Source organism: Chaetodon trifascialis, chromosome 22 (genome assembly GCF_039877785.1).
Source record: "Chaetodon trifascialis isolate fChaTrf1 chromosome 22, fChaTrf1.hap1, whole genome shotgun sequence".
In the NCBI taxonomy this organism is placed as follows: Eukaryota; Metazoa; Chordata; class Actinopteri; order Chaetodontiformes; family Chaetodontidae; genus Chaetodon; species Chaetodon trifascialis.
The window spans coordinates 15,728,746-15,756,713 of NC_092077.1; the positions used below are offsets into that span (position 1 = coordinate 15,728,746).

At 47.0% G+C, this 27,968-nt stretch overlaps 1 protein-coding gene across 2 annotated transcripts; it reads right to left on the bottom strand.

Moving 5' to 3' along the window:
• Positions 1-351: 351 nt before the first annotated feature.
• kmt2e (lysine (K)-specific methyltransferase 2E) lies at positions 352-27,968 on the bottom strand. 2 transcript variants are annotated; one of them, XM_070992334.1, is made up of 25 exons: positions 27,630-27,968; positions 18,725-18,909; positions 14,068-14,179; positions 13,362-13,591; positions 13,071-13,210; positions 12,362-12,543; positions 12,215-12,253; positions 11,906-12,106; positions 11,576-11,706; positions 11,251-11,368; positions 11,010-11,119; positions 10,636-10,888; positions 9,498-9,596; positions 7,369-7,440; positions 6,550-6,735; positions 6,004-6,330; positions 5,611-5,910; positions 5,149-5,299; positions 4,736-4,962; positions 4,586-4,642; positions 3,894-4,439; positions 3,268-3,533; positions 3,026-3,105; positions 2,668-2,747; positions 352-2,577 (listed from the first exon to the last, which is right to left on the bottom strand). In XM_070992334.1, the coding sequence occupies exons 2-25, from the start codon at positions 18,793-18,795 to the stop codon at positions 1,555-1,557; spliced, it is 5,001 nt and encodes a 1,666-aa protein (XP_070848435.1). In that variant the 5' UTR covers positions 18,796-18,909; positions 27,630-27,968; the 3' UTR covers positions 352-1,554. The 2 variants fall into 2 exon arrangements, with proteins under 2 accessions (XP_070848435.1, XP_070848436.1); XM_070992335.1 differs by lacking the exon at positions 7,369-7,440 and having other exon boundaries at positions 359-2,577.

Below are 27,968 nucleotides of genomic sequence, written 5' to 3' on the forward strand. Positions count from 1 at the left end.
CAGACAGCGTCGTCCCCGAGGCGCTAACGTCATACACAAATGTGGTCAGGGGCTGCAGCTAATGGATGATAGAAAGAATCATTAATTTGATCACTTTGAGTCTTTAAACGTCAAGTTTGCGAGCTGTCTTCAAATGTTTTCTTTTGTCCAAATCAGAACCTCATAATTTAGGAGCTACAACCAGAGAATTTGGGATCGAACTTTTTTTGGGATAGAACTTGGAACTTGGAAACGATCAATCAGTGTTCGGGTGTTTTCTGCTTTCCGTGGATTTTTGAACGCAACTCCTCACAGGTGTATCTCCACAACAAGCAGCGGAGACGGCAGCACAAATGTTCCCACACACAAATGTCACGACAAGTTGTATAAAACTGTCATTACAGTGATTTATTATAATGAACCATGAAAATAGCCAACCAGTGCAGTGTCTGTGAGTCTCTCCCCTCCACACAAACATACACTCACACACACAAATAATAAAAAAGACAAAAGTTGAAGAGTCCAGAGGGGGAAAAAAATAAAATAAAAGTAATGCTACAGTCACAAAAACATTCAGCTTTGCCAAGAAGAGCGTTCATATGTACAACCATATTTCAAAATGGGATGGGAGCGAATTGTACAAGCATAGAAAAGAAAAGAAGCGAATATTTACAACCTGTTCCTGGTGAAAGCTGGAGTAACCACCTATACATTAAATTACACTTTCTACAAATAACCATTGATATTCAAAAATAAACCGCTAACGTCCTACCTGTGGGCAAGACCACTCTGCCTACCTCTGAAGATTACAAGCACTCATTACACAAAATCTCACACACACTTTCTTGCTCGAAGCAGCCATACTCCTTCACACCCTAACACGCACACACACACACGCACGCACACATACACACACACACGAGTGCAGCCTCCCAGGGCGGTGAGGCAGGTTCCCAGAAACGGGTCTTTTCTGAATCTGCAGCGGTGAACAGATATTTGTTGTTAGACAGAGGAATAAAAAAAATAATTGTGTTTTTTTTTCTCTATACAAAAAGCTTTCTCTTTGCTATAATGAGCCACTAGATTAAAACAAATAAATGGTGTAGAGAGCCGACAACAGACGAGAGAGAGAGGAGGAAGTAAAAGGAATAACTGACAGAGGAGGAGGAAGAGGAGGAGGAAGGGGGAGGGGGGTTATAGGCTGGAATGTCCATCGATAAACAAAGTGCGGGGCGTTACAACGGGAGTCCAAACAAGACACAGAACAGAGAGCTTTCCTCTCATCACAGGAAGGATATATAAAAACAAAAGGAGGCCAGAGAGAGAGGGCTATGAGCACCGCGGGATCGTCCATCTTCATTTCACACAGTTTGTCTTGAAGATTATTTCACTTTCCTTTTTTCTAAAATTTTTCTGTCCTGTTTTTTTTTTAAAAAGTATCCTTTTATCCCACAATCAGCTGTTTTTCCACTGGCCATGTGTTCAGGTACATAGAAAACATATCTACAGAGTATGATACACGCCCCTCTCAGGCTGAGTTCTCAGAGGCTGCTGGGGGCCGACGGCTGGGGGCCGTCAGTGCCACCCTGTGCTCAGGTACCCCGAGCTGTGGAAGGGGGTCGAGGACGCAGGAGCTCCACGAGTCCCAGAAGGCATCTGGGAAGCGGCGGCCTGGGCCTGGCCTTGCTGAGTCTGTTGGGGAGGAGGAGGGGGAGGTGGAGGCAGTCCGGTCTGCTGAAGGGGCGGGGGGTACGTGGATGGGGGTACTGAGGGGTTGGCGGTGGCACCCGGGTGCAGCAACGCCGGTTGAAAACTCCCTAAGTTCTGAAAGTGGTGGGCCTGCATCGGGGCGTTGGTCGAGGGGGCGGGGGGAGGCGGAGGGGGAGGTGGAGGAGGGGTGAGTGACAGCAGGGTGCTGCCGGTAGGAGGCTGCTGCTGCTGCTGGGAGGTCTGGCCCTGTGGGGGAGGAGGTGGAGGAGGGGCAGAGGTCAGCATGAGCTGGTGCTGCTGGATGGGAGGAGGCTGCAGGTTGACGTGCAGCAGGGTGGGGCCAGGCATCGGGTGTGGGGGTGGAGGAGGAGGCGGCGGAGGAGCAGCCGAGCTCTGATAGTGCACGCTGTGTGGAAGAGTCTGCATCAGGGGCTGAGAACCTGGTGGGTAAGGGGGTGTGATGGCCGGTTTAAACCCGGGGAAAGGTCCAGCAGGCGAGGGGCTCTGGCTGGGAAAATATGCCGTGGAGGCCGGTGGTGCTGGTGGAGGAGGGGGAGGTGGTGGTGGAGCACTCTGTGTGTTATACTGGGGGAAAGGAGCGGGGCCAGTCTGAGCCTGGGGCTGGGTTTGGGTTTGAGGCTGTGTGGAGAACAGCGCCCTCTGGCTGCGGTAGGGAGAACCCTGAGGCTGAGGCTTGGGGGAGTGAAGGAGGGAAGGTCCGGGGTAGTGGACAGGAGAGGAGGGTAACGGGGTGGGATGCAGCTTTGTGGGGGTCAGAGGTGCAGCCTTGGGTCCCGCAGGCTTGCTCGGTTGCTGGCTGGTCGGATTTGGCGTCCGAGGCTGACTGTCGCCGTCGTCCTCCTTCGCTGGCCGACCAGGAGAGCAGGGCTGCGAGGGGAGACAGAGGAGAAGTTCTACACTTGATGGCAACGAGGGGAGATGAGTCAGATCTCCTTCATGCGGGTAATGCTGACTTACTGTGTGGGTTGGGGTCTTTTGAAGACTTGGAGATGGACAATCTCTCAGTGCAGGTGTATCTCCACCTTCTGTCTCACCATCTAAAAGAGAAACTTGAATTATCACCTTGTGGTTGTTTGTCCGCCTCCTGAGTCTGCTTCCAGTCTTTAAGCTAAGTTATGCTAAGCGAACTGTTTCCCAGCTGCAGCTTTATCTTGAATGGACAGAATTCAGAGTAGAGGCGATTCTCATCTCTCTCTCTCTCTCTCTCTCTCTCTCTCTCTCTCTCTCTCAGTAAGACAATGAATAAGCATTTTTCCCCCAAACTGTTGAACTATTTCTTTAATGGACATGATGAGTCACTGTCAATCATTCTCACCCGTGTCTTTGTCTTTGCTGAGCAGCAGAGCTCTGTGGTAGCTGCGTTCCCGGGCCTGCTCGACAGAGGTGGACGACGTCCTAAAAAGAAACATTAAAAACATTAACCTATCACAATCTAATACCTAGACTGATACAGTGAATAAGAGACACATGGTGCAGAATAAAAATACACTACATGAAACTAAAATGAATATGCTGTCCTTAGTGTTTTCAGTAAATAGTAGCTTCAGTGGTACATACCACTGTCCTTCTCCTCCTTCCTTCTCCCCTTTCTCTCCGGGCATCTCAGCCTCCTCACTTGTCTGGGGCTCTTTTACCACGGTGGTGTTGGTGTTGCAGAGCGCTGCGGGAGCAGGGGGTAGAAGAGGTTCACTGGTCGTCTCGAGCGCGACAGGGAAGGCGTCCACAGTCAGAGGTGGCACGGTGGAAACAGGAGAGCTGCACTCGGTCTTGGAGCCGCTGCGACGAGCTTCACGCTGACGTTTCCTGTATTCCAGCAGGGAAACCTGGAAAGAAGCAGAAACAGAAGCAAAATTGTTATTCATGGCCAGACGGCATGTCTCATGTTGAACCAGCAGAGGGCAGCATTCGGACGGTTCCTGACACAAAGAGCAGCTTGAGTCAATGCATCTCTAGAGATCATTAAATCCACGTGGTGAAGAGCGGATGCAACAGATTATGGGCAAACATAAATCTTCATCTTCTCATTTATCTCACTTATATTACTGCACACTCTCCTCTGACATTCTGTTCCCAATGTGCACCATATTTTGTCCTAACCAGCTGTACTTGTACACAGATCCAAAGATTAAGAGGCAAAAGGCAGCCGAGCAAGTCATCAAATGCTAGAAGCACTACTCCCTCACCTTCTTCTTCTGTGGGGGGTTCTGCGATGACCCTCCTCCCTCACCACTGCCATCCCCGTTCAGAGAGCGTGAGAAGCCCAGTGAACCTCCATCCTCAGAGCAGGGGTAAAAGAGCTGCCCCTGGCTTTCACTGAAGGGCGCCTGAGAGCCAACCAATGAGCCCGTCCCCGCTGTTGTCCCCGCTGCAGCTCCAGCTGCGGCTTCAGGTCTGAAGGGAGCTACCAGAGGCTCCAGGGTGTGTGAGGGGGTGAGGTCCCTTAAGTTTGAGTTGACTGGAGAGAAGTTCAGGCCAGCTGGTCCAGTCGGGCCTCTGTCCGGGCTTTTTATCCAGCCAGGAAAGGAGGAAGCACACGTTTCTGCTGATGAGGAAGCCTCACTACTGCCTTCTACGACCCCACCATCAGCTCTGTCCTCTCCACAGTCCACAGACTCAGCAGCTAGAGGCTGTGGACTCTCAGGAACAGACACCTTGGCTTCTGTCGGGAGTACGTCTGAACTGGGAGCTCTGACACAGGGAGAGGAGACCAACGAAGGAGGACGATCGGCCTGGGAAAGGAGAGAGGAATCATTGTCGGGAACGTCTTAATAAAGGCATTTTACATGTAAAACTCTACACCATTTTCACAACAAGATCAGGAGGCAAATCACTTTGCCTTGACTTGAGACAGAGCACAAATATTTCCTTCACTCACCTCTTGTATACTGGGTTTCCGGCTGACCTCTGGGGAGCTTTCCACTGAAGAATCGCTCTGTGGAACAAAGAGCAGACTGAGTCATTCCAGCTCTTTTTCTCATGTAAACAAATGTCAGGGTCAAAGAGGTTTCCACATTGACAGCCTTACCTCTAGAGGGGCGTTAAGTGTCTGTGTTGGGGTGCTGGGCAGGGGCTCTGTACTGGGCTCCTCCATTCTGGGACGCGGTGGGGTCGCCAGTAAGATGGGGGTTGAGGGTGTCTCCGATTGGTCTGCCCTGGTGGGCGTGGCACAAGGGGAGCCGTAGGGTGTCGAGCTCTCGGACATACAGGCATCTAACGGACTCAACCGCCGCTTTTTCAAAGGTGTGGGCAACTCTGGAAGAAAGAATACAGAGCGTGCGCGAGCTGAAAATTCAATACAGCTTTGCGCTTGTAATGTTGATGTAATTAATGGTACAAGCTGATGCAGAACTATGTTCTTATTTTGAAGTATGAGCGATCACACAGGTTAATTAATGTTGCCACCAGAGTGTCGGCTGCACAGCTCTCACAAGGACCTACCTGGTAGCGAGCAGGTGCCATTGTAGGGTAGAGGGCTGTCAGAGTCTCCATTAATGGCGGGGCTGAGAGGACCCTCACAGGGCATGAGGAGGCTCGGTCGTCTGGCTGGGCTGGTGGAGCCCTCCTCCTCTAAAGCCTGCTTCAACCATCGCTGTAAGAAAGAGGAGAGGATCAGCAGATCAAGAATGGACGCAGCGACTGACAGCCTCGTCTCTTTTGATACGAGTGAAATTTCCTTCATGGCTGGAGGAAATCTGAGAGGCAATCAAATGAGTTTAACATACTGGAAAATGTTTCCTGCAGTCAAAGTGAATGATGGATGGAAAGGCAATGTCAATTGGGAGAGCTTAATAATTTCTAATCTAAGGACAGATCCACATCATTTTCCAAAACTGGCTGGATGGACGTTTTTTCCACAAGTATCAAAGCCAACAGGAATATTTCTAAAGCAGGACTCCGTACCTTCTTGCAGGAGCCGGTGGTTGGAGGCATTTCTGGCAGCTCTCTGGACCGCCGTCTCCCAGTGGGGACTCCAGGAGTTGTGGGGCTGCGGTTTGCCAGGAAAGGGGACGAGAAGCGGACGTAGTGTTTGGGCGTGCTGTAGACCTGTGGAGAGCAGGCCATGCCAGGTAGGGCGTTGAGCTGTGTGGCGAGTACTTCAGGGTCACTGCTTATTCTCAGTGGCCTCTCTGGGGCCGGCTCTGGGGTTCGTACTGCAACACGGTCCTGCTGCTTCTCTCCCACCCACTCACTCACAAAGTGCTGTTGAAAAGATTTTGACATGATTAATCAAACTATTGTTGCTCAGTAATGGTGACACTGCTGTTGCCCATGCAGGAAGAGAGCCGACTGTACCTTTTTAGTTTTGAAGTTCTTGCTCCCGGTGCGGTTTCTGTCAGGTGCAGGTGAGCTGCTGTGGGGAGGGCTGGTGTCCGGTGCTTGGGAAGAGATTGCCTCTGGCTCCGGTGCAGTGGGTGTCTCTCCTTCGGGGGATTCATTGGTGAGGGGCTCCACAGACTCAATTGGAGAGCCCGGGGGTAAGTCAGAGCAGGCGCTGATGGTGCGAGCTCGCCGGCGCTGTTGGCCAATGTGCGTGCGGTTCCTTGAGAAACTTTTCCTGTTTCTCGAGCCTTTGACCTTGGCCGGCTTTAATCCTGGCTCCTCTTTTACCTCCAGAAGTGGCTATGAGAATGACAGTAGAGTATTTAAACATACATCAATTTGTTCCAAATCTGATCAGTGTTTTTTTGTTGATCTGGCCAGTTATCGCTCATACGCAGTGTTTTAAAGAAAGATTCTATGTGAACACACTCTGTTTTTTGGAGGCTAGAACACAACATAGCTTGAAAAGGTAGCAGACTTCTGCAGTCCAGTCCAGGTTTTTTATATCAGTGATCTCACCTGCATGACAGCTGGAGAATCTGCTGTCTCTGGTGTGGCCGGAGGCTCCTCCTTGATGTCACTGCGGCCCCCAACGTCCGATTTGATGCTACCGATTCTTTCCAGAGCCTGCTCCCTGCGTTTCTCTCTCTTCTCCATGCGGGCAAAGGCTTGCAGGATGGCCTCCATCTTTCTCTCTTCTCGTGTCTGCAGAAGGACAAAAGTGGGGTTTGGAGGAGGGTGATGAAGAGGAAGAGGGAGCAGAAGCATTAATCCATGGACTACTATCCTCCCACAGAGCTCCAGAAGCAGCGATACAACGGATTAAAGTGTGCTTCACAGCAAAAGCTGATCTAGATGAGTGCAAAGTGCCGAGTGGAGAGAAAGGTGTGAAAGTGACCCCTCGCTTTCATAATTAGACAAAACAAAAAGGAGAAAAGGTCAGACAGGAGCAACAGGAAAAATGTGTCGTGTAAACGGACTGCGTTTATGTAGCATTTTCTACCTCTTTCCAATTAAACCCTGACAAACCAGGAGGTTGTAAAAGCATTTTATGTGTTCCTGTGTGCATATTTCCTCAGGTCTACCTCCACCAAATTAAAAAAACAAAAAAACCCAAAGAGCTCCACCTATGGTCAGAACACCACTTTGAAAAGACATTCATACCACGAAACATAGTGAAACAACAGACACACTGCCGCATAGGTCAGGCTGAAGACAGGTGTCTGTGAAGACGGGGGCAGTTAGTACGCTTGTAAGTCAGTCACCTCTGGGAAATTTGGGGGTGGTGAGGCTGGTAGATGGGTGGAGTAGGGTTGGCTATGTATGGGTCAAGTTTACCTCCTTGTGTTTCAGTCCCTTCCAGCTGGAAGCTGCCCCGACAGGGAGATGGGACTGCTCCACTGGGCTGGCCTGAATGTTCAATAAAGAGACAGCCCAGTTTAGAAGAGACACGTCCCCCCTTAACAAAGCTTCACAAAACACTGGACAGAGCTAAAACACTGACTGCCTGATCTTCTGCTGTTACAAAAGAAGGCCTCCGTCAGGCACTATGGGGTTCTTCAGGAATGCACTAATGACACCACCAAACTGCCAAAAACTGAGGTAAGTTATTCCTAATGATATGCAGGTTAGGGGTATTTTCTCAAATATCTGATGTTTTCACACCTTAACCTCGTCATGATGACCCCTCTGAGTTTTTAATCAAAAGTTTGTTAAAGTTTCTTTAAACTGTGCGATTTGGGGCTGTCTGTGACAAAGTCATGAAGGAAATATGCTAAAATTTTTGAACTTTTAATATGAAATGTTGGTCCGAGAACGCACTGTGAGACACGTCCACTGATGACGGATACGGAGCTTTGGTGAGTCTGCGACCAAATTCTCACAATATGACTACTGCCACAACCCACGTCTACGAACCAACCAATCAGAAGACGAGATGAAATGACGGAGAATACAACGGCAGACGGAACATTTCCTGAGCACCATTTCTGAATTAAGTTCAGGGTAAAAAAACAAAACAAACTAAACATACATGTGCAAATGGGGCAAAACTACTTTCCTCACCTAACCGGCAACTCGAAATTGCTTATAGATGTGAACGTTGCTTGTCTCTGTTACAGAGCCGTTATTGACTACTTGAGCAGGGTGTACCCTGTCAGCTGGGTTTGACTCCCACCTCCTCGACCTAGTGGCATGATAGCGAATGGATGGACATTAATACCGCTGGATTGTCTCTCAGGGGAAGTTTCTCTCTCTCAGGTAAAAGACAGAACACAGCCTTCAGGCGCAAAATGCCACAAGTAACCCAAAATGTAGTCTATACAGGCAAACACTCAGCTGGGGGACATTACACAAAAAGCCAGTTTGCCTGTTCAAACAGTAGGGTCCATTATTTAAGTGGGCAGGATATCATGCCCACACACAGACGTTATCTCCCCCGCACCTTTGCTGTGGTGTGGATTTACAACACCCACATGCATCTACTACACTTGTGGCCATCAGTTTGTGAATGCACGCTTCTTTGCTCCAGCAGGGAAGCTCTCTCCTGGGCCACATTCCATAGAAAGCAGCCTATTGGATCTCCCAAAGTCAATATGGCCCTGGCAACAAGGCTCTATCCTCTGCAGCCCCTCCTCTCCCCCTATCTGCCTCCCCCTCCCTCTCTTCAACTATCTATCCCTTTCTGGCCAATTAGCAGAGCCGTATGTTGGCCAAAGATGAGTCAGCACTTTGCACCCTGGGTCCACCGTGTGAAATGAAGCTGACTGCGGGGTAATTTCCACAGTGCCCGTGTGTGTGTGTGTGCCGGTGTGTAGTGTACAATGCTCGCCTGTGTGTATGTGTGTTTGATCCCATCTCTCAGGGACATAAGGCCATTTGGCAGGGAAAAGAGTGGTTGAACCGGTAATTGGCCATTTCAAACTCTTGGCCACGATGAAGGTGAGAGGAGAGCTATACTCAAACTAAAATATACACTGAGGGACAGTTTCGGCTTGCATGAAGATGCAATATACTGGTTTGTTCCCATTGACAGGAGTCGGTGTTCTTATCAGGCATGTGGCACTGGAGGCCTATTAACTGTCTCATGCTGGAGAGAAAATAAGGCAACAAATTAGGAAAATATATGGAACTGCATAATGACAGACAAGCACAAAGCATCAGTAATGTGAATAAGAGGGAAGTCGAAGCTGAATGAGGAAGAAAAAAAATGAAGAGGAGCAAAACAGCAGCAGGGGCATTGACAGTGGTGGGAGCACAAGCAGCAGATGCGTGATGAAGAGGAGGGTCATTTCATGGAAGGGAGGTAGAGGACAGTTGCTCCTATCCAAGCCACAGCACCCTGAGCAGATAAAAAGTCCACACCCAGAGCGACAGTTTGTGTTTGTTTTCGCTCTTTCTGCTGGGTGGCTGCATGGCCAAAGGCATGAAAAAAATAAAAATGTAGCCCCCTAGCTTGGCACACTTACCATCTTCCTCCTCCTCTCTGCAATCTGCTCCTCTGACTCCATCTCTACTTCATTGCTAACGGAGGTTTTGTCTTCTAGATCCTCATATAACTCAGGATCCTGTAAGAGGAGGGGAGAGCCGGGTATGGCGCTTTATCATGGCTGATCAGTCAGTCTGGCTACAGACTAGAGGGAGACAGGTAAGAGTGGAGGAGAGGGGAGGTGAGGGAGAGAGGGAGGGGCAGGGGGAGTAACCTGAAACATACGAGGGCTGTAACTCGGTATGTTTTTAGTCTGTGCAGGATATGCAACTGTTCAGAAATTCTCTTCCGTCTTAACACAGGCCCTGGTGTCGTGTGAATCTGTGCTTGTACCTCATTGTAAACTGTTCCACTCCAAGCTGTGCCAGCATCCTCATACAAAATCAACAGTGTAGCAGCTGACAAACTGTGCCCTGCCTTCAGTGTGAGCATATCACTGTAACAGCAATGACTTTATCTCCTTGTTGGGACGTCTCATGTCACTTTTATTCCTTACAGCTGTGACACGACTGCAAGAACGCTTTTACGCTTTTCTGGATGTCTAACCCACAGTTTCACTGTGATATATGAATGATCAAGCACCAAATTTTCAAACTCCTCCTTTCTGAGTTCAAACTCCTGAATCAACCCCGTTCAAATCAGTTTGGCTTGAGCATGGCAAGTGAAAACCTCTTTACTGGAACAGACAACAGAGGAGAATTAGAAACGAAATTTAACATGTCCAAGGGAAAGCCGTTCTCTGATTGGGTTAAACATGTACGCCTGCACAAAAGGGTATTAAGTGCCAGCGCAAGTGGCACAAAAGTGTCATGTGCAATGACAGTAAAATCTGAACTAAGCTGATAAAATTATTAGTTGAGGGGACAAAGGTGAACACGTACAGGGATGATGGGAAAAAGAGGGAACTAAAGAGGATGTAGAGTAACAAAGAATGACAATGGAAACTCATGCACATAACATTTCAAAGATCAAACCAAAATACATGCATGGACCACAAGGGTAAATGTACATTAACAAACAATATGCTATAGTAGACAGTCTAAACATGGAACACGTGAGCAGTAATGTGTTAAAGACAGGTGAGACTTAGTGTGATGCTCAAAGAAGTGTAATCTTGCCTGGTTGTTTGAGATGGAGAGGCGGAGAGGAGAGAGTTTCCGCTGCTTGCCGTCGCCTACGCTCTTGCTTTTTCCTTCGCCGTCCAGACCCATGTTCTGGTTCTGGCCCTGGTCATCCCGAACCGTCTCCTTGTCCTTGCGACTTCCTCTGCGCCGGCCTCCAGAGCCCAGGTTCTCCGTGGGCTCTAGGTTGTGCTTGAGCACCGGGCACTCCTGATTCCCCTTCACACACGCACAGTCCACCTTGTATTTACTACACAGATAAGAAGAAGAGAAAGAAAACACAAAGAAGAAACAGAAACAAAATATGAAGTTAGAAAGCAAAAGGATGTTTCCCTGCTACTGTTTCACTGAGGTGACTCCTTCTGACTCACCAGCTGCCATAGTCAAAATCAAAACCAATGGTGATCTCTGTGCCTTTGGTGATTGGCCTCAAAGAGTAGATGTATAAATGCAGCATGCCGTCCTCAATGACGTGCCGCACCTGAGAGAGGTTGAGCAAAACATTAGACAAGACTAACGGTGGATGAATCCAGAGCAATGCAATATTATAACTACACATTAGGGCGAGATTGATCTTTTCGTCCAGCTCTTCTTTTTTAACTGTTTACTCACTTCAGAGTTAGGGGTGCAGGAGCGACGGATGAAGCGTGCTTCGTTGCCAAAGCTGCGAGCGTCCACGCACATCTCCAGTCCGTCAAATTTAGAATAAAATAACACAAACGGGTATGGCCTAAAAAGGGAAAGATGAGAGGTCAAAGCATGACTGTTAATAATTCACAGAAAAACGCCACAATGTAATGAAGTACACTGCATAGCTATCCATCCCAAGTTCCCAGAGCACTTAATATTGGGTAATTTGTTTGACCTGCGTAATAAAACGCAGCAATATTCAATTTGTATTCACAAGAAACAAATCCAGTGAGACTTGCATCCTGACCTCTTGAAGAAGTATCCGTTGGCCTCAAACTGCTGTCGAAGCATGAACTTTCCCCTGTACTCAATGATGAGGGAGTCTGGGGCCAAGTCTCGCACTGCCTTGAGGATCTTCTTATTCTTTTGAACTTGACTCTGGAAGAGAGAGACGGTCAGACATGAGTACAGATCGTGGACAGCCCACACATTAAACTACACAAAAACCCAGAGAGAAAGCTAGTGCAGTAGACTGACTACGTGTTTCGAGGCACGATGTGTATGCATGGCAAGAGATTTTATGGGTGAGTGGTGTCGACATCTGACTGAACTGCGCAGCCTGTATACATGTTCGCACCTCCACAGGGGGTTTGAAAGAGGCGGGGTGCGTGTTGTACGCCAGGCTCTTGCCGTCGCCTTGCTCTTTAACACGCAACAGGACCTGGACGTCCTCACTGTACTGATTGCTGCTGGCCTCCTCGTAACGCTCCATCCACGTCTTGATCTTGTTCTCCCACAGCGACGGGTGCTCTGTCGGCTCCTGCTCTGGAGCTGCACCCTGAGAAAAAAAACATAAGTACAGTTGCTGGTACATATGGTTTAAGCTTTAACAGAAATCAACTGCAGGACTCTGTACGCAGTGGGTGTGTGTTGCCTCTGAGTTTACCTTCACTCTGGAGGACTTTCTAGACCCCTCTCGGAAGGCCTGCCAGTGAAGAGAAGAAATTGAAGCTTAAATATTAATTGAAAGTTCAAGCATTTACTACATATATGTGCTTTGACTGGTTTTACAAATTGATGAGTCAAACCTGACCTTCTTAGCTCGGGCAGAAGATGCTGGAGGCTCTTTATCGCCACTCTTCTTGCGTTTTTTATCAGCCTGCTTATTGCCAAGGCGCCCAGTAGTCAGGGTGATGGTGGTAGGCGTGTGTTGGAAGGTGGAGTAGAGCTCTAGCGGCACTTCATCTCCACTCTCTGTAGCACTGGTGTCCCCATCTGAATGAGCAAACAAATATATATAAATGTTATAAGCAGGGAGGACTGACCAAAGCAACAAAAAAAGCTGCTGCAGGCAAAAAAAAGAGCTAGCCAAGATACACTAATGCAAGCTGAGGCCTATTACAGCACAGATTAGAAATCTAATTTGCTCCTTGTCCAGCAGGTGTCAGTGTGTCCCCGGCTCAGGCTGAGTGAAATTTGCCTGGCCTGCAGGGGGAGGAGGCTGCATCCTAACACAGCCTACAACCTGCACTGTTCACTAACAAGCAGGCCATTTACTGCAGCAAGGAAGCCAGTAAAAACAGAAATGAAAGCTCTATCTATGGGCTCTCATAAGGAACATTTAACACCTCATAACTTGCACGGGGGAATGCCACGCTCAAAATAACAACCTACTCTCTGTATTTTATCCAACTTTGAGTCAATATACTATAACTTTGTTGAGATTTTCATAGGTTAACTCAAACATTGAGGTATAAGGCAATCTCCATGAATCCTCCGGGCTGTTGTGTTATCTTGCTCACCAGACAAACATTCCCGTTTCCTGGTCTGCAGCAGGATGGCCCTCTCTCTATCCAGGTGTCGTGGTTGGCAGCGTTCACACAGGTAGGTCTCAGGAATGTTCTGCCTGTCGATGCCCATGCAGTCTATATGCTGCCAGGCACTAAAAAAAAATCATAGCAAAAGTTCAACAAGTTTCTAAATCACAGCTTGAAGTTGCTTCAATGTTGATGATATGTTTGAGCCACAAGAGGAACTGAGGACAGGAGCGTTAACTACTTAATCATAAGACAGAGGAGGTAACCAGCTGTTACCTGCACTTGTCACAGCAGATCATGTAGCCGTCATCGTGGGTGAAGCCACAGATGCAACGGGTGATATCAGCCCCATAGCTGCCATCCTCTGAGGTGCTGAGCGTGGTGCCCCGGGATGCTTCGTCCTGGCCTCCTGGAACAAACAACCCCCCCTCTCCTTGTCGGATCAACATGGAGGGGGGAGGGGAGGCAGGTGGTGTAGGTGGGGGCCGCGCCCCATAGTTATGGTCCTGATGGAAGGATGGAAGAGAGGGATCATGTGGTGTAGGTAAATGACATTTTGAGGAAACGGAGAGGCTGAATAAAACTTGCTCAAAGCAATATAACCTGTACTAACTGTTCATAAAATAGAAATAATCTGACATCATCAAATGTCGACAGTACAAAAACCAAAAATATTAACTAAAATGTAAGACAAGAAAAGCACAAATTCTCACATTTGAGAAGGAATCGAATGGCTTGTTTGCTTAAACAATGACCTAAAATGTTTCAATCAAAATAGCTGCGGATTGATTTTCTGCCGATCAATCTGCTTTCATTTCCTACATCATAAAAACAGACAAAGCTAATCCATCACAGGTCAATGATCAATTTCAGCCTAAATGGGACCTAGTCATGCTGCACTCAATGATTAACAGAGAGGGAGGGTGCAAGGTATACATGTTATTTGTAATAGGGTGACAGGAAGTAGAGTGTGTGTACTCACAGCATAAGGCAGCCCAATGTAACTGTGGGAATGGTGAGAACTGCTGCTGTAGATCTGGTGTGGGTAGCTGGACTTTTCCACCACCACAGGGCTGGCCTCCACCGATTCTGGTCTGCTGGGCAGCAACAGAAACAAAGAGCACACATTACTGCATACTGACCAACTTAGATAACAAGGTTACACAGAGTAATTGTTTGCCTCAAACAGTGTGAGGAAGTGTGTGTGCGTCAGTGTGCTTAGCAGGGAAGCAGGGTGGCTGGTGACACAGTGGCAAGAATATGGATGTATGCTATATAGTAACACTGAGGGGGCAGGGGCAAGAGAAGGCCCAGCGGTGGAAGTAACTAAGTACTTAAGTACCATTTCGAGGTACTTGTACTTTAGTTGAGAATTCTATTTTATGCTGCTTTGTACTTCTACTGCACTCACATTTCAGGGTTTATCTCAGCTATAGTGACTAGGTGCTTTTTTTTTAATTTTCCACAAATAAACACAGAATGAGCTTATAAATCACCATGATAAAGATTAAACCAGTGGTATTCCAGCTGGCTCGTGACCCCTTACAAAAAAGCAGTGTACTGTTGGGGACCCTTGTCACATTTCAGCTGTCTATGAGAAGCTCTACACTTCTAAGACGGTTCAAGACCAAAGAGGTCAGATTATCTGTTATTTCACAAAAGCAAAGATTAATGAAGAAAAAATGAATACAAATATGAGGAGAGACCCTTTGGAGGGGACCCGACCTCGAGGTCGGAAACCACAGACTTAACTAAATAATTATTTAAAGTAGTTAAAACTAGTTCCACTTTGACCAACTGCAGTAAAATGCTGCTTTCACGCTGATCAGTACTTACAATCTGTTAATGTCATATATCTATGACATGGGCCATTTTCCTGCACAGTGACAACTTTTGCTTTCGATATTTTAAATACATTTTGCTAAGTTTTTAAATGCAGAACTGTGCCTGCTGTCACGTCACCTTGATTGGAAAACTCAGACCTGAGAGCCAGAAAAACAGCAGAAATGTATGACGTTCGTACCCCTGAACCCGTAAGGAAGGCAATCATTACAAACACGCTGTCTCGTACTTCCACAAAACAACACACACACACACACACACACACACACACACACACACACACACACACACACACACACACACACACACACACACACACACACACACACACACACACACACACACACACACACACACACACACACACACACACACACACACACACACTTCAAGCTTATTCACACCAAACCAGTAGATCCACTTTCCCAGTGATTACAATGAAGTTGAGGAGAGAGCCAGCCTGTTTGGCCGTTTGAGACCAACCCACCCTTATTATGACATGATTAATCTTTTCTTCAGTTGCTGAGGGGGTGGCTCTAGAGGAAGAGGGAAGTGGAACTGGCAAAACAGATCACATGAGACAAGACAGTCAGGTATTGAAGAGGGAAGAAAACAGGAAGAGATGGAAATTTGTGGAGAGACCGAGCGCTACAGGACAAGCGAGAGTCGAAGGTAAGGTGCGCAGCTATTCGTGTGATCAGATATCTGCATGTATTAATGGTTCAATCATGCGAAATCATAACTTGATCTTCCTCTTTTCACACAGAGTCCTCTCTAGAAAACTGCTCCAAGGTCAGAGACATACAAACACCATCAAGGAGCACTGGTGTACAAGACAGATGATGAGCATGTTTGCTTCGCTGCTAATACCGAACACCAACTAACTTCATGAGGGCTGCTGCCAACAAGTTTGTGTAAACAAGGTAAAAAAACATGAAGAAAAACTCACTAAGCATACTAGACAGCCTCTCAGGTATACTGAGTAAGATGGGTACAAAAGACTTAAAGACTACAGGGACCCTGAACAGAGCATGCAGCATTTATGCTGATATAAAACTGTTCAGCTTTGCTTACTGTGACTCTCTGACCGCAGATTTCATTCAGTACAGTGAAAAGAACAAGCAAACATTCATGATACACGTGGAATTTTAAATAAAAAGATAAACACATTTCTCCTTTTGTACCTTCTTTTTCTTCCTTCCTTCCTTTCCCTCGCCCCCTTTAAAAGTGAGTTCAAGGTAAAGTGGTGATACAGTACCTGTGTGAGCCCTTCTCAGCCCTATTGCTCTTGCTGCATGCCGTAAAAGCAATGTGCAACACTTCCTGTGTGTGTGTTGCCTCTCAAGTATTCACTGTCAAAGTGAAAACGTAAGTGCATGCATGAGGTCTGGAGGCGGACCCACGCTAAGGTGTGTGCGTTTTTGTGCGTGTGTGCACAACAGATTAACTGCCACATGGATGAATTTGTCTCAGTGTGCTCAGAGAGCCTGCCTTAAAAGATAGGGGGAGAATTTAAAATCATACTTGACAGAGTAGGAGTAGGCTCGCAAACTTTCTCCCATTAATGATTAACCAGGCCAAAGTCTACACTTAATAATACAGGGATTTAAGACCTAGTCGAGGTGTGTATCATTCACTGGTTAAGGGGGGATTTTTTTTAATAGTTTCGAGAGCTAATCTGGCTTTTCCTCTCTCGGTTTGACCTACCAGTCAATCGGTGAGCGATGCAAATGCAGAAAGGACACACAACACAAAGGCAGTGACAGTCAAAGACAGAGAGACGGCAAACATGTGAGTCAGCTTGTTCGACGGGAAGGAAGTGAGCGTTTTGAACGTATGTGTGCATAGCCGGACGGTTTGTATCATTCATGTCTCCATTCCTGGGATGTGGAAAGGAGGGACTAGAGTTGGAGTACACATAAGTGGGAGGGTTGCACACACGCCGTCAGTCGTAGTCAGACTTGCGCCATGCACATGAAAAGATGATGAGCGAGAGGTAGACAGTGGAACGAAAACGAGACTTTTTGGAGGACAAGAAGTTTAAATTAAGCTAGGAACGCACTATTTATAGCCCATAAATGCCAAGAGAATTTAACAAGGAACAGATGTCATTTAAAATGCAAACACCTGCTGAGGGAGGGCGAGGAGGCAGAGTGGACAAGCGTGGAGAGAGGAGAGATCAGCAGCAGGAGAGAAAAGGAGCAGCACTGAACAGCCAGAGGCAACGCCTTCACTCCCGAAGAGCTCCCACTTGCTGCCATGGCAACACTACGTATTCTGTCGGCGTGTGCGCGCACGCCGGGCCGTGTGTGTGTGACTGTGGACACACACGCTGCATCAGCCAACAGCTGGTCACGCTGCTGCAGACTTCGGGGGGATGTGGAAAGGACGTGACGCTGTTTCGCTGGTGAGTAGCCAGCCCCGCTATTCACGATTCGGCTGGCGCACTCACTCGAGAGGTGTGTGTGTGTGTGTGTGTGTGTGTGTGTGTGTGTGTGTGTGTGTGTGTGTGTGTGTGTGCGCGTGCGTGCCCGTCCCTCTGGTCTGGGTGAGACCTGCGCATCAGCGAGTGGAAGCCCCCTTTCAAGCTTGTTATCTGCTTTTGAATAAATCTGCAGCAGGCGATCGGACGCAGAGCGGAGATGGACAAAGAGCGAGCGAGAGCGTCCAGGCTTACTCCTACCCCTGGTGGCAGCAGGGCTCCGTGGAAAGGAGGAGGGGGGCAGGGGGACGCGTTGCGACTGTTTAAGACGCCGTGGCTATGTGAGGGCCACCTGTCACTCAGGCCAGTGACCATGGCAACAGGCCCTGCGCAGTGCAGAGGGGAGGGAGGGGAGGGAGGAGAGCAAGGGGCAGATACCATGGCAACACAAGCTGTCGGCAACAGCTCTGATGGGATGGAGGGGGCTCTCTCTTAAAGGGACAGGGGCCCCTCCAAGAGGTGATGACGTGTGTTATTCTTTAGTCATACGAGAACCTCTTGCTTCATTTATTTGACCAGAAAAAGCCACGGCGATGCCCTTGACAAGACTATAGGAAACAGAGCGGAGGGCCAATAGGAGGCTTGTTGCCATGGCTCCATGCGCCATTTCTGCTTTACTGACTCAATGCGGCGTACACATGTACAAACATCAAGCTGGAGCGTTAGGAAAGGATCAAGGAAAATCGTGTTGTGTGCTCCTGCACGCTTCACGCAGCTCGTGTTATGATCACAGACGGCACACACACATCTACATTCTAGGCGTACTGCCAGTTTCACATGGGCAGATGTAGTTAATAGCTGAACACAGACTGTCTGTGCGATGAGCAGGAGTTGAGTATATTCAATGGCAAGACTGAGCAGTCCATTAGCGCAGACACTGGAGGGGCCCTGCTTCCATGGACTGCAAATTCCCTTCCCATTAACAGTAACTTTGGAAAACGTGGGAGAGGAGATTTATGTGGAAAGAGGGAACTGAATCATGCCGTAAAGTTAAGAAAAAGATGACAGAGCTGCCTTTGCCATTATAGAGGGCATGTACAAAAGAGAGGGGGACAGGGGAAATCATATTACATCAAATTAAAGTGTCAAATGCTTCTGGTTAACACCGAAGAGGGGTGAGAGATGAGAACAGTGGCAGCGAGAAAGTGAAAGGTGCGGAAATAAAAAAAAAAGAAAAAAGAGCGAAACTGAGAATGAACTACTGGCAAGGACAAAGGGCGAAGATGGTTTATAAGCAATGAGGGAAAGAAATGAGGTGAAGGGGCATGAAAGGTGTGAACAGTGAACGTTTGGTGTGTTTGTCGCTGTTACTTACTCTGAGCCCGCAGCCATGTCCAGGTATGAGGTGTCTGCTGTGTCCACCCCTACTGGGATGACTATGCTCATGACGTTCTCTGCTGATCAGTTCTTGTCCTACTGAGTCCAGAGAATGGGAGTCCAAAACACTGAGGCATGCCAGCCACAGCAGTCATTGCAGACATCTAAGTGCATCCACAAGGCCTGGACATGTAAAACAGAAGATGAAGACAAAGAGAAAGGGAACAAAGAAAATCTGTTAGTATTGTGCAGAAGCTTCATTTCCAGCATAAACTGATGATCAGTTCAACACTGTGTAATTTCTTTCATACCAAGAACAAAGCACTTGCAAGGCTGTGGTATCTAGCAAACCCGAGATTACAAATCATAGTGAAAACAGGGTATTTCCAGCACATGTTAATGCATGATTCATACTTTCAGATCAAGAACGGTGTTTGACAGGAATTTCCCTCTGCCAACACTACCAAAATGAGGTACTAGCTGATGAAAAGACAGAGGGTACGATAATGTAAGGTGAAGCCCGAGCTGCTGCTGTTAACTGCGCTAAAGCGACCTCTACACACTATATGCCAGGAATGCAGAAGGCTGCACTATAAGAAAGCTCCCACAAAGGGGAGCAAGAGAACACAGCAGCCTGCCGCCATGAAAGGAGGGAGGAAAACGCAACAACACACAGAGGCCATTTTTCCCCCCCTTCGACTGAAGAGGACTGCTCTATTCTTGGCACTCACACACACTCATCCCAATGAAAGAAACACAAAATCTTTAACAATATAAGTGCCCTTCTACGCATTTTATTGATAGGAAAGCTTGTATTTTTATGAGTGCTACCATTGAGATCTCTAGCTGCTGACACATAAAAAGACGCTGTAAGATCGAGCCATCAATAATTGACTACATTAGGCGTCAGGCAATGAATGTAGTCTCCGGAAGTGGGTGGTTGGTCGGACTAATAAATTATACACTGGCTGATGTGAATCCAGACGGGAGCATATGTGTCAGTGTGACTGCCCCTGATACACTGAGCTCTGTTGATAAGTGAGATTAGTGGGAGGGACAGATGCCGAGACAAAATAAGCTGGAGGTCACACCTCCGCCTGCTCATGCACACTCGGGCCAAACAAAGGCTCAAATCATGGCTCACGGTGTAGATGGGAGATGGGTTGCAAACAAGGGATATGCCATGTATTGAATAGGGGCATACTTCACACACTTAGCAAGCAATAACACACTGTCACACCAAGACCTGTCTCTGCATGCCTATGAGGTATCAGCCAATCCTGGCCTAAGCATGTCCTCTAAAGCAAGCACGGGAACAGACATGCACACACTCTCCAGGAAAGCTGTATTTCATTACCAGGTCGGCTGTCATCTGACAGCACATCTTCTGTCAAGGAAATTCATAGTTCATAGGGAGAAACAGGCAATTGTTTTTTTTTTAAGTATGCAAAACAGTAATACTTTCAGGTATCAATTTGCCAAAATGCATCTGAGCCAGCAGGACTGGTGAGAGGCTTGCAGACATGACAGCTGTCAGCCCCAGGCCTAATTAATAGGAGGAAAAAGACCCCTCGGTGTGTCAGCCTAGGCTACTGATGAGGTCACCTTCCAAATTCTCTGATTCTGTGTGCACTGACAAGCTTTAACAGCATGGCTGTATCACTGGCACCCTTTGTATTATCTGAGAGGCCCAGTATGTTTCAGGACTGGTAAATAGCTTCACTTTGAAGCAGCCCGTCTGTCCCATCGTCCACTAGGTTTGTCTCCTCTTCATCCAGGGAGTCCTTCTGTCATTACTAAGGAATGCACACACAAGCTCATGTTCACACACATACCCCCCTCTACACAGACACACACAAACAGACAGATAACCCCTCACCCTGTCCTTTCAAACATTCCTCTCTTTAAAGGAAGTTCTCAGTGCTGCGTGCAAACATACTTGCACTGTGCTGCAGCCAGACACGGTCAAGACTGACAAAAGGCGGGTGGAAAAAAGAAAAACAAGTACAGTATAGCAGCATTCCTGACTAAATCTGAGCTGCGCTGTGACTGCCTCTGCTTCTGCCTGCTCCTCCTACTTCCTCTAGAAGAGTTGTCCATCAGGCTGCAGAAACGCAGCCAAAGAAAGGAGGAAAAAAAGCCCTCCCCCTCCCCCCGTGTCCAGTCACCCCGCCCAGCCGGATTTCTCTCCCTCCTCTGTGCATTTCCTAAATAAACCTGAGACAGTAACGCAGAGCGAAGGGGAAGGGGAGTGTCGCAGACGCAGTTCCTAATTACAAGGAGGCAGGGAGAGACCAAATCCACGGCTGTTATGGAAACACATGAGAGGAGCGAGGGGTGGGGAAAATGGGGAACATGCACAGGGGAGGGCGAACAGAAGAGGGACGCAGAAAGACGTGTAGCGAAAGTGGACAATAGCAGAACAAGCTACAGGATGGAAGTGGTTTAGCTTTGCAGCATGTCTTGTTCCTCTGAAACTGTTCACCTTTCATGCGCTCTCCGAGCACATTTCCTTGCGCTGTAGGGAGCTTTAGAAATCATCCACAACCCCTCTACTTCAGAGGGCAGCAGGGTGGGGGAGGTGTACATGAGGTCTGTCTGACAGTGCACTACACAGCCTAGACCTGGGTGGACTCTGGGTGGCAGAGTGGAGCACATAGTGTAACCCTGTCTCTCCTTTCTCCTCCTTCCCTCCCTCAGCGAGGGGACACAGTCACGTCATTGTGTGGGGAATAGCTATCCTTTTAAGACAAAACCGCACTGAAGTCAGTGAGGGAAAACCCGCACCACCGAACCATGCCGCTACAGCTTTCCTCTCTCTCCTCAGTTTATTACCACCGTTCAAGTGTTTTCATTCTTGTTTTCGCAGCCAAGTCCCAGCAGATTATGTTTTTCGATAAGTAGGAGGAGCAAGAGAAAATGAGGGATTCCAACTGAATCCCACAGCCCCTTTGCCAAGCTGATGTGACTTCACACCGTCTTCATAGCTGGGTGCAATGACTCAGCTCATAAACAAACGGATAAAACAAACTCATACAAATACAGTCATATACACAGGAAGTGTGACCCAGATGGAATGTAGGCCTGGCCCTCTTTTTCACGGTGCCCACAGTGGGACACACTGCATCTGCCCTATCCTTCATAAATCAGTGTGCCCATGGCTGCCAGCACTCCCTCTGCACTCGAGCACTGAACGTGAAGTCATACATCAATACAGCAGGGGATGTGGATGCGAGCATCTACACAAGCAATTTCTGTGGCCACGATAGGAGTGCAAGCCAATACCTCACCAGACTGTAAAGATCAGTCCACCTGGGAGTTAGGGCCAGTAGTGTCACAGATTGAGGAAACAAACAAGTCAAGTTAAGTTAAGACGTTTTCAGGGCTACAATACGTATCCATTTCACAGCCAGCATGGAGCTGCTGCTTAAAAGTGCATCACAGCAGTCTTCCCCACATGGGAAGGTTTTATCTGAATGGAGACTTTATACAGGTTTGTGGTGTTAGAAAGATGTGATGTGATGTGTGAGACATATAGGCTGAATGCAGCATCCCGGGAGCAAAACTCAAAACAATATCCTCTGTGCTCAGTACAAACTGCCAGGAAGGGAGTGAGTTAAAGTCAGTAGGAACAGGGTCTGGCAGCAAAGCTGGGGCAGCCCTCCTGTAGTCTGAGTAATGTCTGTTCAGGAGAACCCCCGGGGCATAATCTCTCCATCACCCTCTTGCTCCTGCTTACGGTGTATCACAGCCAGGCACTGTGTGCTCAAGGGTTATTTCATTTCAACAATTGTAAATTAGATGGGTATACATTACATTAAACTAACAGACATCAAGCTGCATCGTTATCTGTGAGGCTGATCTTATGAAGGCCGATATGATTTTGTCTCTTGGTCCTGGAGAGCTATCTTTATTATTAGAGACTAACAAGCAGGCACACATGCAGCATATTACAGCAATTGGAGAATGCATTGTGCAGATGACTACAAATGTGAGCATCGCATGTATGTCCGGAGAAAATGGGGAGAGGCTACTCAGCATCTACAGGGCAAAAGAACAGTAAGAGCCACTCAGGTCCCATTACAGCAGTGTTCGAGGATCAATTTCACGCCTGGACCGCAGTGCCGTTACATCACTAATATTGATGGCACATCCCCACTTTATCTGGCCCATCTTGCTTTGTGCTACTACCCATGAATGCTACTGTAACACAGGAAGAGGGTTGGGGAAGCGTAGCAGGGCTGCAGACTCAACCGCTCCAGCCCTAAAAGTCACCTGTCGGGGAGGCAGCTTGCTAGTTTAAAGAGGGATCTGTTACGGCTCAGCTAGCAGCACAAAAACAGGTCACCTGAGCCCTGGCTTCTCCTCCCAGCTGGGATACCATGTGACTGTGTTGGGCCCCAGAGCCAGGCGGCTTTGTCTCTGGGTCCCTCAAGGTCTGGGTACCACACAAGTGAAATCACTGGAGAAAAGGCCACAACTACACAACTTAGCCCCACATGATGAGGTGTGTACTGTATCTAACAGAGACACACACTTCACCTACACAGAGGTACTACTGTTTCAGGAATTAGAGTTTATTATCTGGAGACAGGGAAGAGCACAATAACAAGGGAAAGTCTTCCAACTAAGTATAGGAAGAGTGTCAAGAGAAGGCTGATGAGGCTGTGGCCTTCATCTGCCCTATGAATATGTCAATACACCAACAGACATCCTGTGCACCTGCTTGCTTTCTTTACTGTCTTTCATGCTCTGCTGAGGACACTGAAAAATGAAATAGCTCTGTGCTCAGCTTGTGGCAATTTGATTGTATGTATATCTGAGAGCCTGTCTAGGTGTTAGGGTGAGAGGAAAGGTGTGTCATCTGAGACTGCTACGACTCCCTGCTGCCTGCCAGAGTGCTCTGTCCCTATGGCAGAGGGGGAGTGGCAGCTCACCTCCCGTCACCATCTCTGTCAACACAGCGAGCAAACACACACTTTGCTGCACAAGGCAACCAAGCACACATACAGCAAGTCAGGTATTTAACACTGTCAGCTCCAATATCATGCAGACAGAGAGAAAAAGGAGAGAGTATCAGGACAAAGGCCCCTGCTCCTTTTCAAGGTAGAACAAGATGGCAGGGGATTTCATGTATTATATAGCAGAGACTGATTAAGCACTGTAAGGCCTTCTTATTCGTCTAGTAGTAATAAAGCCTCCACAGAAGAAAAGACCCTTTGCCACTTTCTATGTGAGCCATGTCCACACAGGCATCTGAAATTCATTAAGACAACATGAACACTCTGTGGGCAGAAGTTATGCAGACTGTTCAAGTGCCTAGTGATGTTTATGATATGAATAATGATAGTGATTCGAAAATGACCCTCTTTTGCAAGCTTATTTCACATGGCATGGTTGCAGGGGCTTTGAGGCCCGTGTCTTGCATTACACACGCTTTAGACAAGCAGGCACCTTTGTACTATACATCTATTAGTCAAATACTGTCACAGGTACCACAGCTGTTTGCAAACATGTAAATCATCTGTATGTTGTTGATAGTTTTAACTATAATGTAAGCATACTGGAGATTCAATGTACTTCAATAACTTTGAAATTTCACCTCTCTTCACTCAACTGACATGAAAATTATCAGGAGGAAAGAGAGATGAACGCAACTTGGCAGCATTCATGAACAGGCATTTGAACTAAACAAAGTGCCAAAGTTTGTCCCACAGGGTGACGTAGAGGAGGGGACAGCTGTGCCCCACCATCCCTGGACTTTGTGAGTCCACAGGCTTGAAAACACTATCCTGGATACTAGCTTTGATTTAATACCCTCTGTATTTTCATTTTTAGTATATTAATATTTGATGACACTTATCAGCAAGATTGGTATCTGATGTGATCCAGGCTTTTTTAAAATGTTAATATAAACTGTATTTGGAAGTATGTGCTGTGCAACTATAAGTTTTACTATTACCTTGTAAAATAAAAATATCAGATCAAAACACAGACTGGGACACCCCTTGTATTTAATGTCTAATGTAGCTGATTTTCTACGGATATAAGGTGCAAAAGCTGAGTTATCTTACAGACTTTTTGCAAATTAAATATTCAAATGGTTTCTCACTACAAGCACCAAACTAGCCTTCATATGCAACATGGATTCAAATAATCTGAAATTAAAGTACTTATTACTACCTTCATAACTAATCAACTCATACCCAAATGTTCCTAAATGAAATACTGAGTTCATTTTTATCACGCTGAAGGAGAAAACAGTAAAGAGAGCATGCAAACTATGGGTGTGGGAGACAAACTGTTAACCTAGTAAAGATGCTTTCATGGAGGTGGTATAGAGCAAAGGAGCAAGTCTGCAATAGATCTGTCTTGACAAAAGAGCTGTTGTTTGTGTGCCTTTGTGAAGCTCAATTGTGTCCCAAAAAGCATATCAATGTGTTTTACAGTATTTTGCAGTTGCAACGACTTATGTCTAATTTTCCATCAAAATAAACCTCACGTCCCAACATCCCACATTACAACACGAAACACAAGCAATAGCATAAGCCGTGACGCATGTTACAGGGATACTAAGCTATTCGTTTTGGGAATAGGCACCACAGCATCAGTGATTGTTACTCTGACAAGCCAAAAAGCGCAGTATTATCGAGAGCACGATCTAGATTATTTGACGTTAGTGTTATGTCTAACCTCAACTAAAATAAAAATCATGTGTTGTGTAGTTGCTTCCCAGTGAGTATGTCGGCGCTGCAGTCAGTCCTGCCGATAGGGGTGTGGAGGGTACAACGTTGCTATTATGTTACCACAACACCCTGGTGCTGTCGCCATTTTCATAGCGCTTTTCTCAGGACGGCGAGACAATCGTGTGGCCAGGGGAGCCTCGCCACGGGAAGAAAATCCCCAAGAAAGCATTCAATCGCCTCTTTTATACACTCTACCTTAAGTATCACTCTGTCGGTACAGTCTCTGTGTTGTTACCATTAAGGTTTTTTGTGAATTCGTCGAAAGCAAAGCCAGTAAGCTAATCGGCTAGCAATTATGGCCAGCAATGGCCTCTGGAAATGTAGCAGGCTAAATGTAATGGCATTTGGAGTGGGGGGACGACCGGAGCACGAACCGCTTTAAATCTGACGTTTTAAACCGTTGGGCAGAGGGCAAAAGAAGCAACGTTTAACACGGTGACACCTGGGATATCTGTTCATTTTGGTCCGTAAATGAAGGCCAAAATAACCGTGGAATGTAACGGACAAAGCTAGCGATAACCAGCGGGGGCTAACGGTGTAATGCGTAGTGGATTTAAGTTAGCAAAGTAAGCTAGCACCGACGGCAAAGCAGTGGATTAATACTTGGCTCGTCACAGACAGGAAAGAGCGACAGTATCAGCGTTCAGAGATAACTGCTTGAGGCAAAGCCGATTGCACGGGCATACGGTAATTTGTTTCAGCTCTGGTAAAACGACCAATTGCGACAGTACAGTTCAGCGTGGCTAAGGTTGCCAATCGAGATGGAGTTACAAAATTGTATGACTGGGGCGAGATGCCCAAATGGAACATCCCCTCCCCCACGCTTGCAGCATTTGAACTCAATACACCCTGAATCTAAATTGAGTGATCGCGGAATACAATTTAAAGTCCGATTATAACAAAATAGCAGTAGTCAGTTCTTCGTTTGACATTGGATCTATTCTTGATTTCATCTTGTCACAACCACGATTCTGTAAAAGCTCCATAGCTTATGAGATTACTGCGCAATGTAGCTAGGCATTTAAGCTATTTTAACAGCTGGTCTTGCTTTGAGTTGACTGGGACATAACAGACTAAACATCTTTATATCTGTTTACATGCATGTAAAAGCTCATTGTTCTCGGGCTTTGAACAGTGGCATTGTATGCAATTTCGCTGAACGGAAATAATGTCCCGTGCTCTGGGTGAGCAAGATGAGAGCCATCGCGACAAATTTAAGTTTGCAACTAACGCTAAATGTGCTATTTTCATGCTGAGCGACAGTGTTGCAAACACTGTTCAAGCAACACAATATTTTTTATAAAGAACCGGCTTGCTGACAGCTGCAGTTGCAAGGACCTTAGCTAATATAAAGTCAATCAAGAGGTTGAAAATAAAGCGGGTAGCGGTATATTAGGAGGTCACATTATTTACACTAAAACGGGTGAAACCGTGCGCAACATGGCCCGCAGTGTCACTGTGTCAAACTAAACATCAAGTGAGTCCCTCTCTGGCTGGTCATATTGAGGCAACATGCGTATAATATTATGTCATATTATTAAGGACAAGTTCGCTGCTGTCCATGCGAAATGTTGTCAACCGAATTTGTATACTGTAGCGAAGACCTTAACGTTACACGTTAGGCAATGGGACATACATTAATCTAATTGCAGCGTTTTCGTCTTACAATACTCATAACGGTATTGTGTGTTAGGTATTGAAGCTGCTTCAACTATGTGGCAAATAGCTACAGTGATAGCTCCGACCTGTAACTAATATTTACCCGATAACTTTGTATGACGTCTCGTTTATTGCCACACGATCAACGAAAAGTCTGAGCCCTGTTCGGTCTGAGGCTAATTTGAGCTAGTAGCATGCGCTAGCTAGCAAGTGGTCTCTTGGCGTTACGCTTGCCAACTTGACACTTACATCGGAAACTTACGTCATCTTGTTAGTTGTTCAAATTTCGATTAATGCAAATACGAACGAAAAGGGACTTAACACCCACAGACCCTGAAACTAACGGTGCTGATCAGCTAGCTAGGAAGCTAACCTCAGCTGATACTACGTTAGCCAGCATCAGCATGATGTGCCTAGCCAGCTAACTAAAGCCAACAATAGCCTTCCAGGTCGGATTTGTGCTCACCCTACAACTAGCACTTAATGAAGTTTACTTACCGTTTTATGTTCACTCTGGAGGATCTGAATAGCGAATAAGGGGACCTGGGTAAGACCCCCGTCGCTTTCCACACAGCTTCCACAACCAAAACAATACTTCTGTCCACACACTGCGGATCCCTAGCAAAGCTTTAAAATGTTTGTATTTAAAGATGTCCTCTAAAGAGTCCTTTCCTGTGAAAAATCCCTTGCCTCTTCTTCTACGCGGTGACACAAATTTGACTGGAAATTAATTCGAAACCGTTAAAACTGTGCCCTAGTCAACGGCGACTTTTAGAAATTAGATCCCCTCAAACCAGTCTCTTTTCCCTTTGCAAAAATGGCGGCCCTGCCAGGACT

What these genes read in the sequence shown, in the direction of transcription:
- kmt2e (XM_070992334.1), bottom strand. Translation starts at nt 18,795, where the DNA reads ATGAGCATAGTCATCCCAGTAGGGGTGGACACAGCAGACACCTCATAC. An exon ending in GACATGGCTGCGGGCTCAGA is followed by an intron (nt 14,180 to 18,724) that starts GTAAGTAACAGC and finishes GCTGCCCAGCAG; the next exon opens with ACCAGAATCGGTGGAGGCCA. An exon ending in GAAACGGGAATGTTTGTCTG is followed by an intron (nt 12,544 to 13,070) that starts GTGAGCAAGATA and finishes TTGCTCATTCAG; the next exon opens with ATGGGGACACCAGTGCTACA.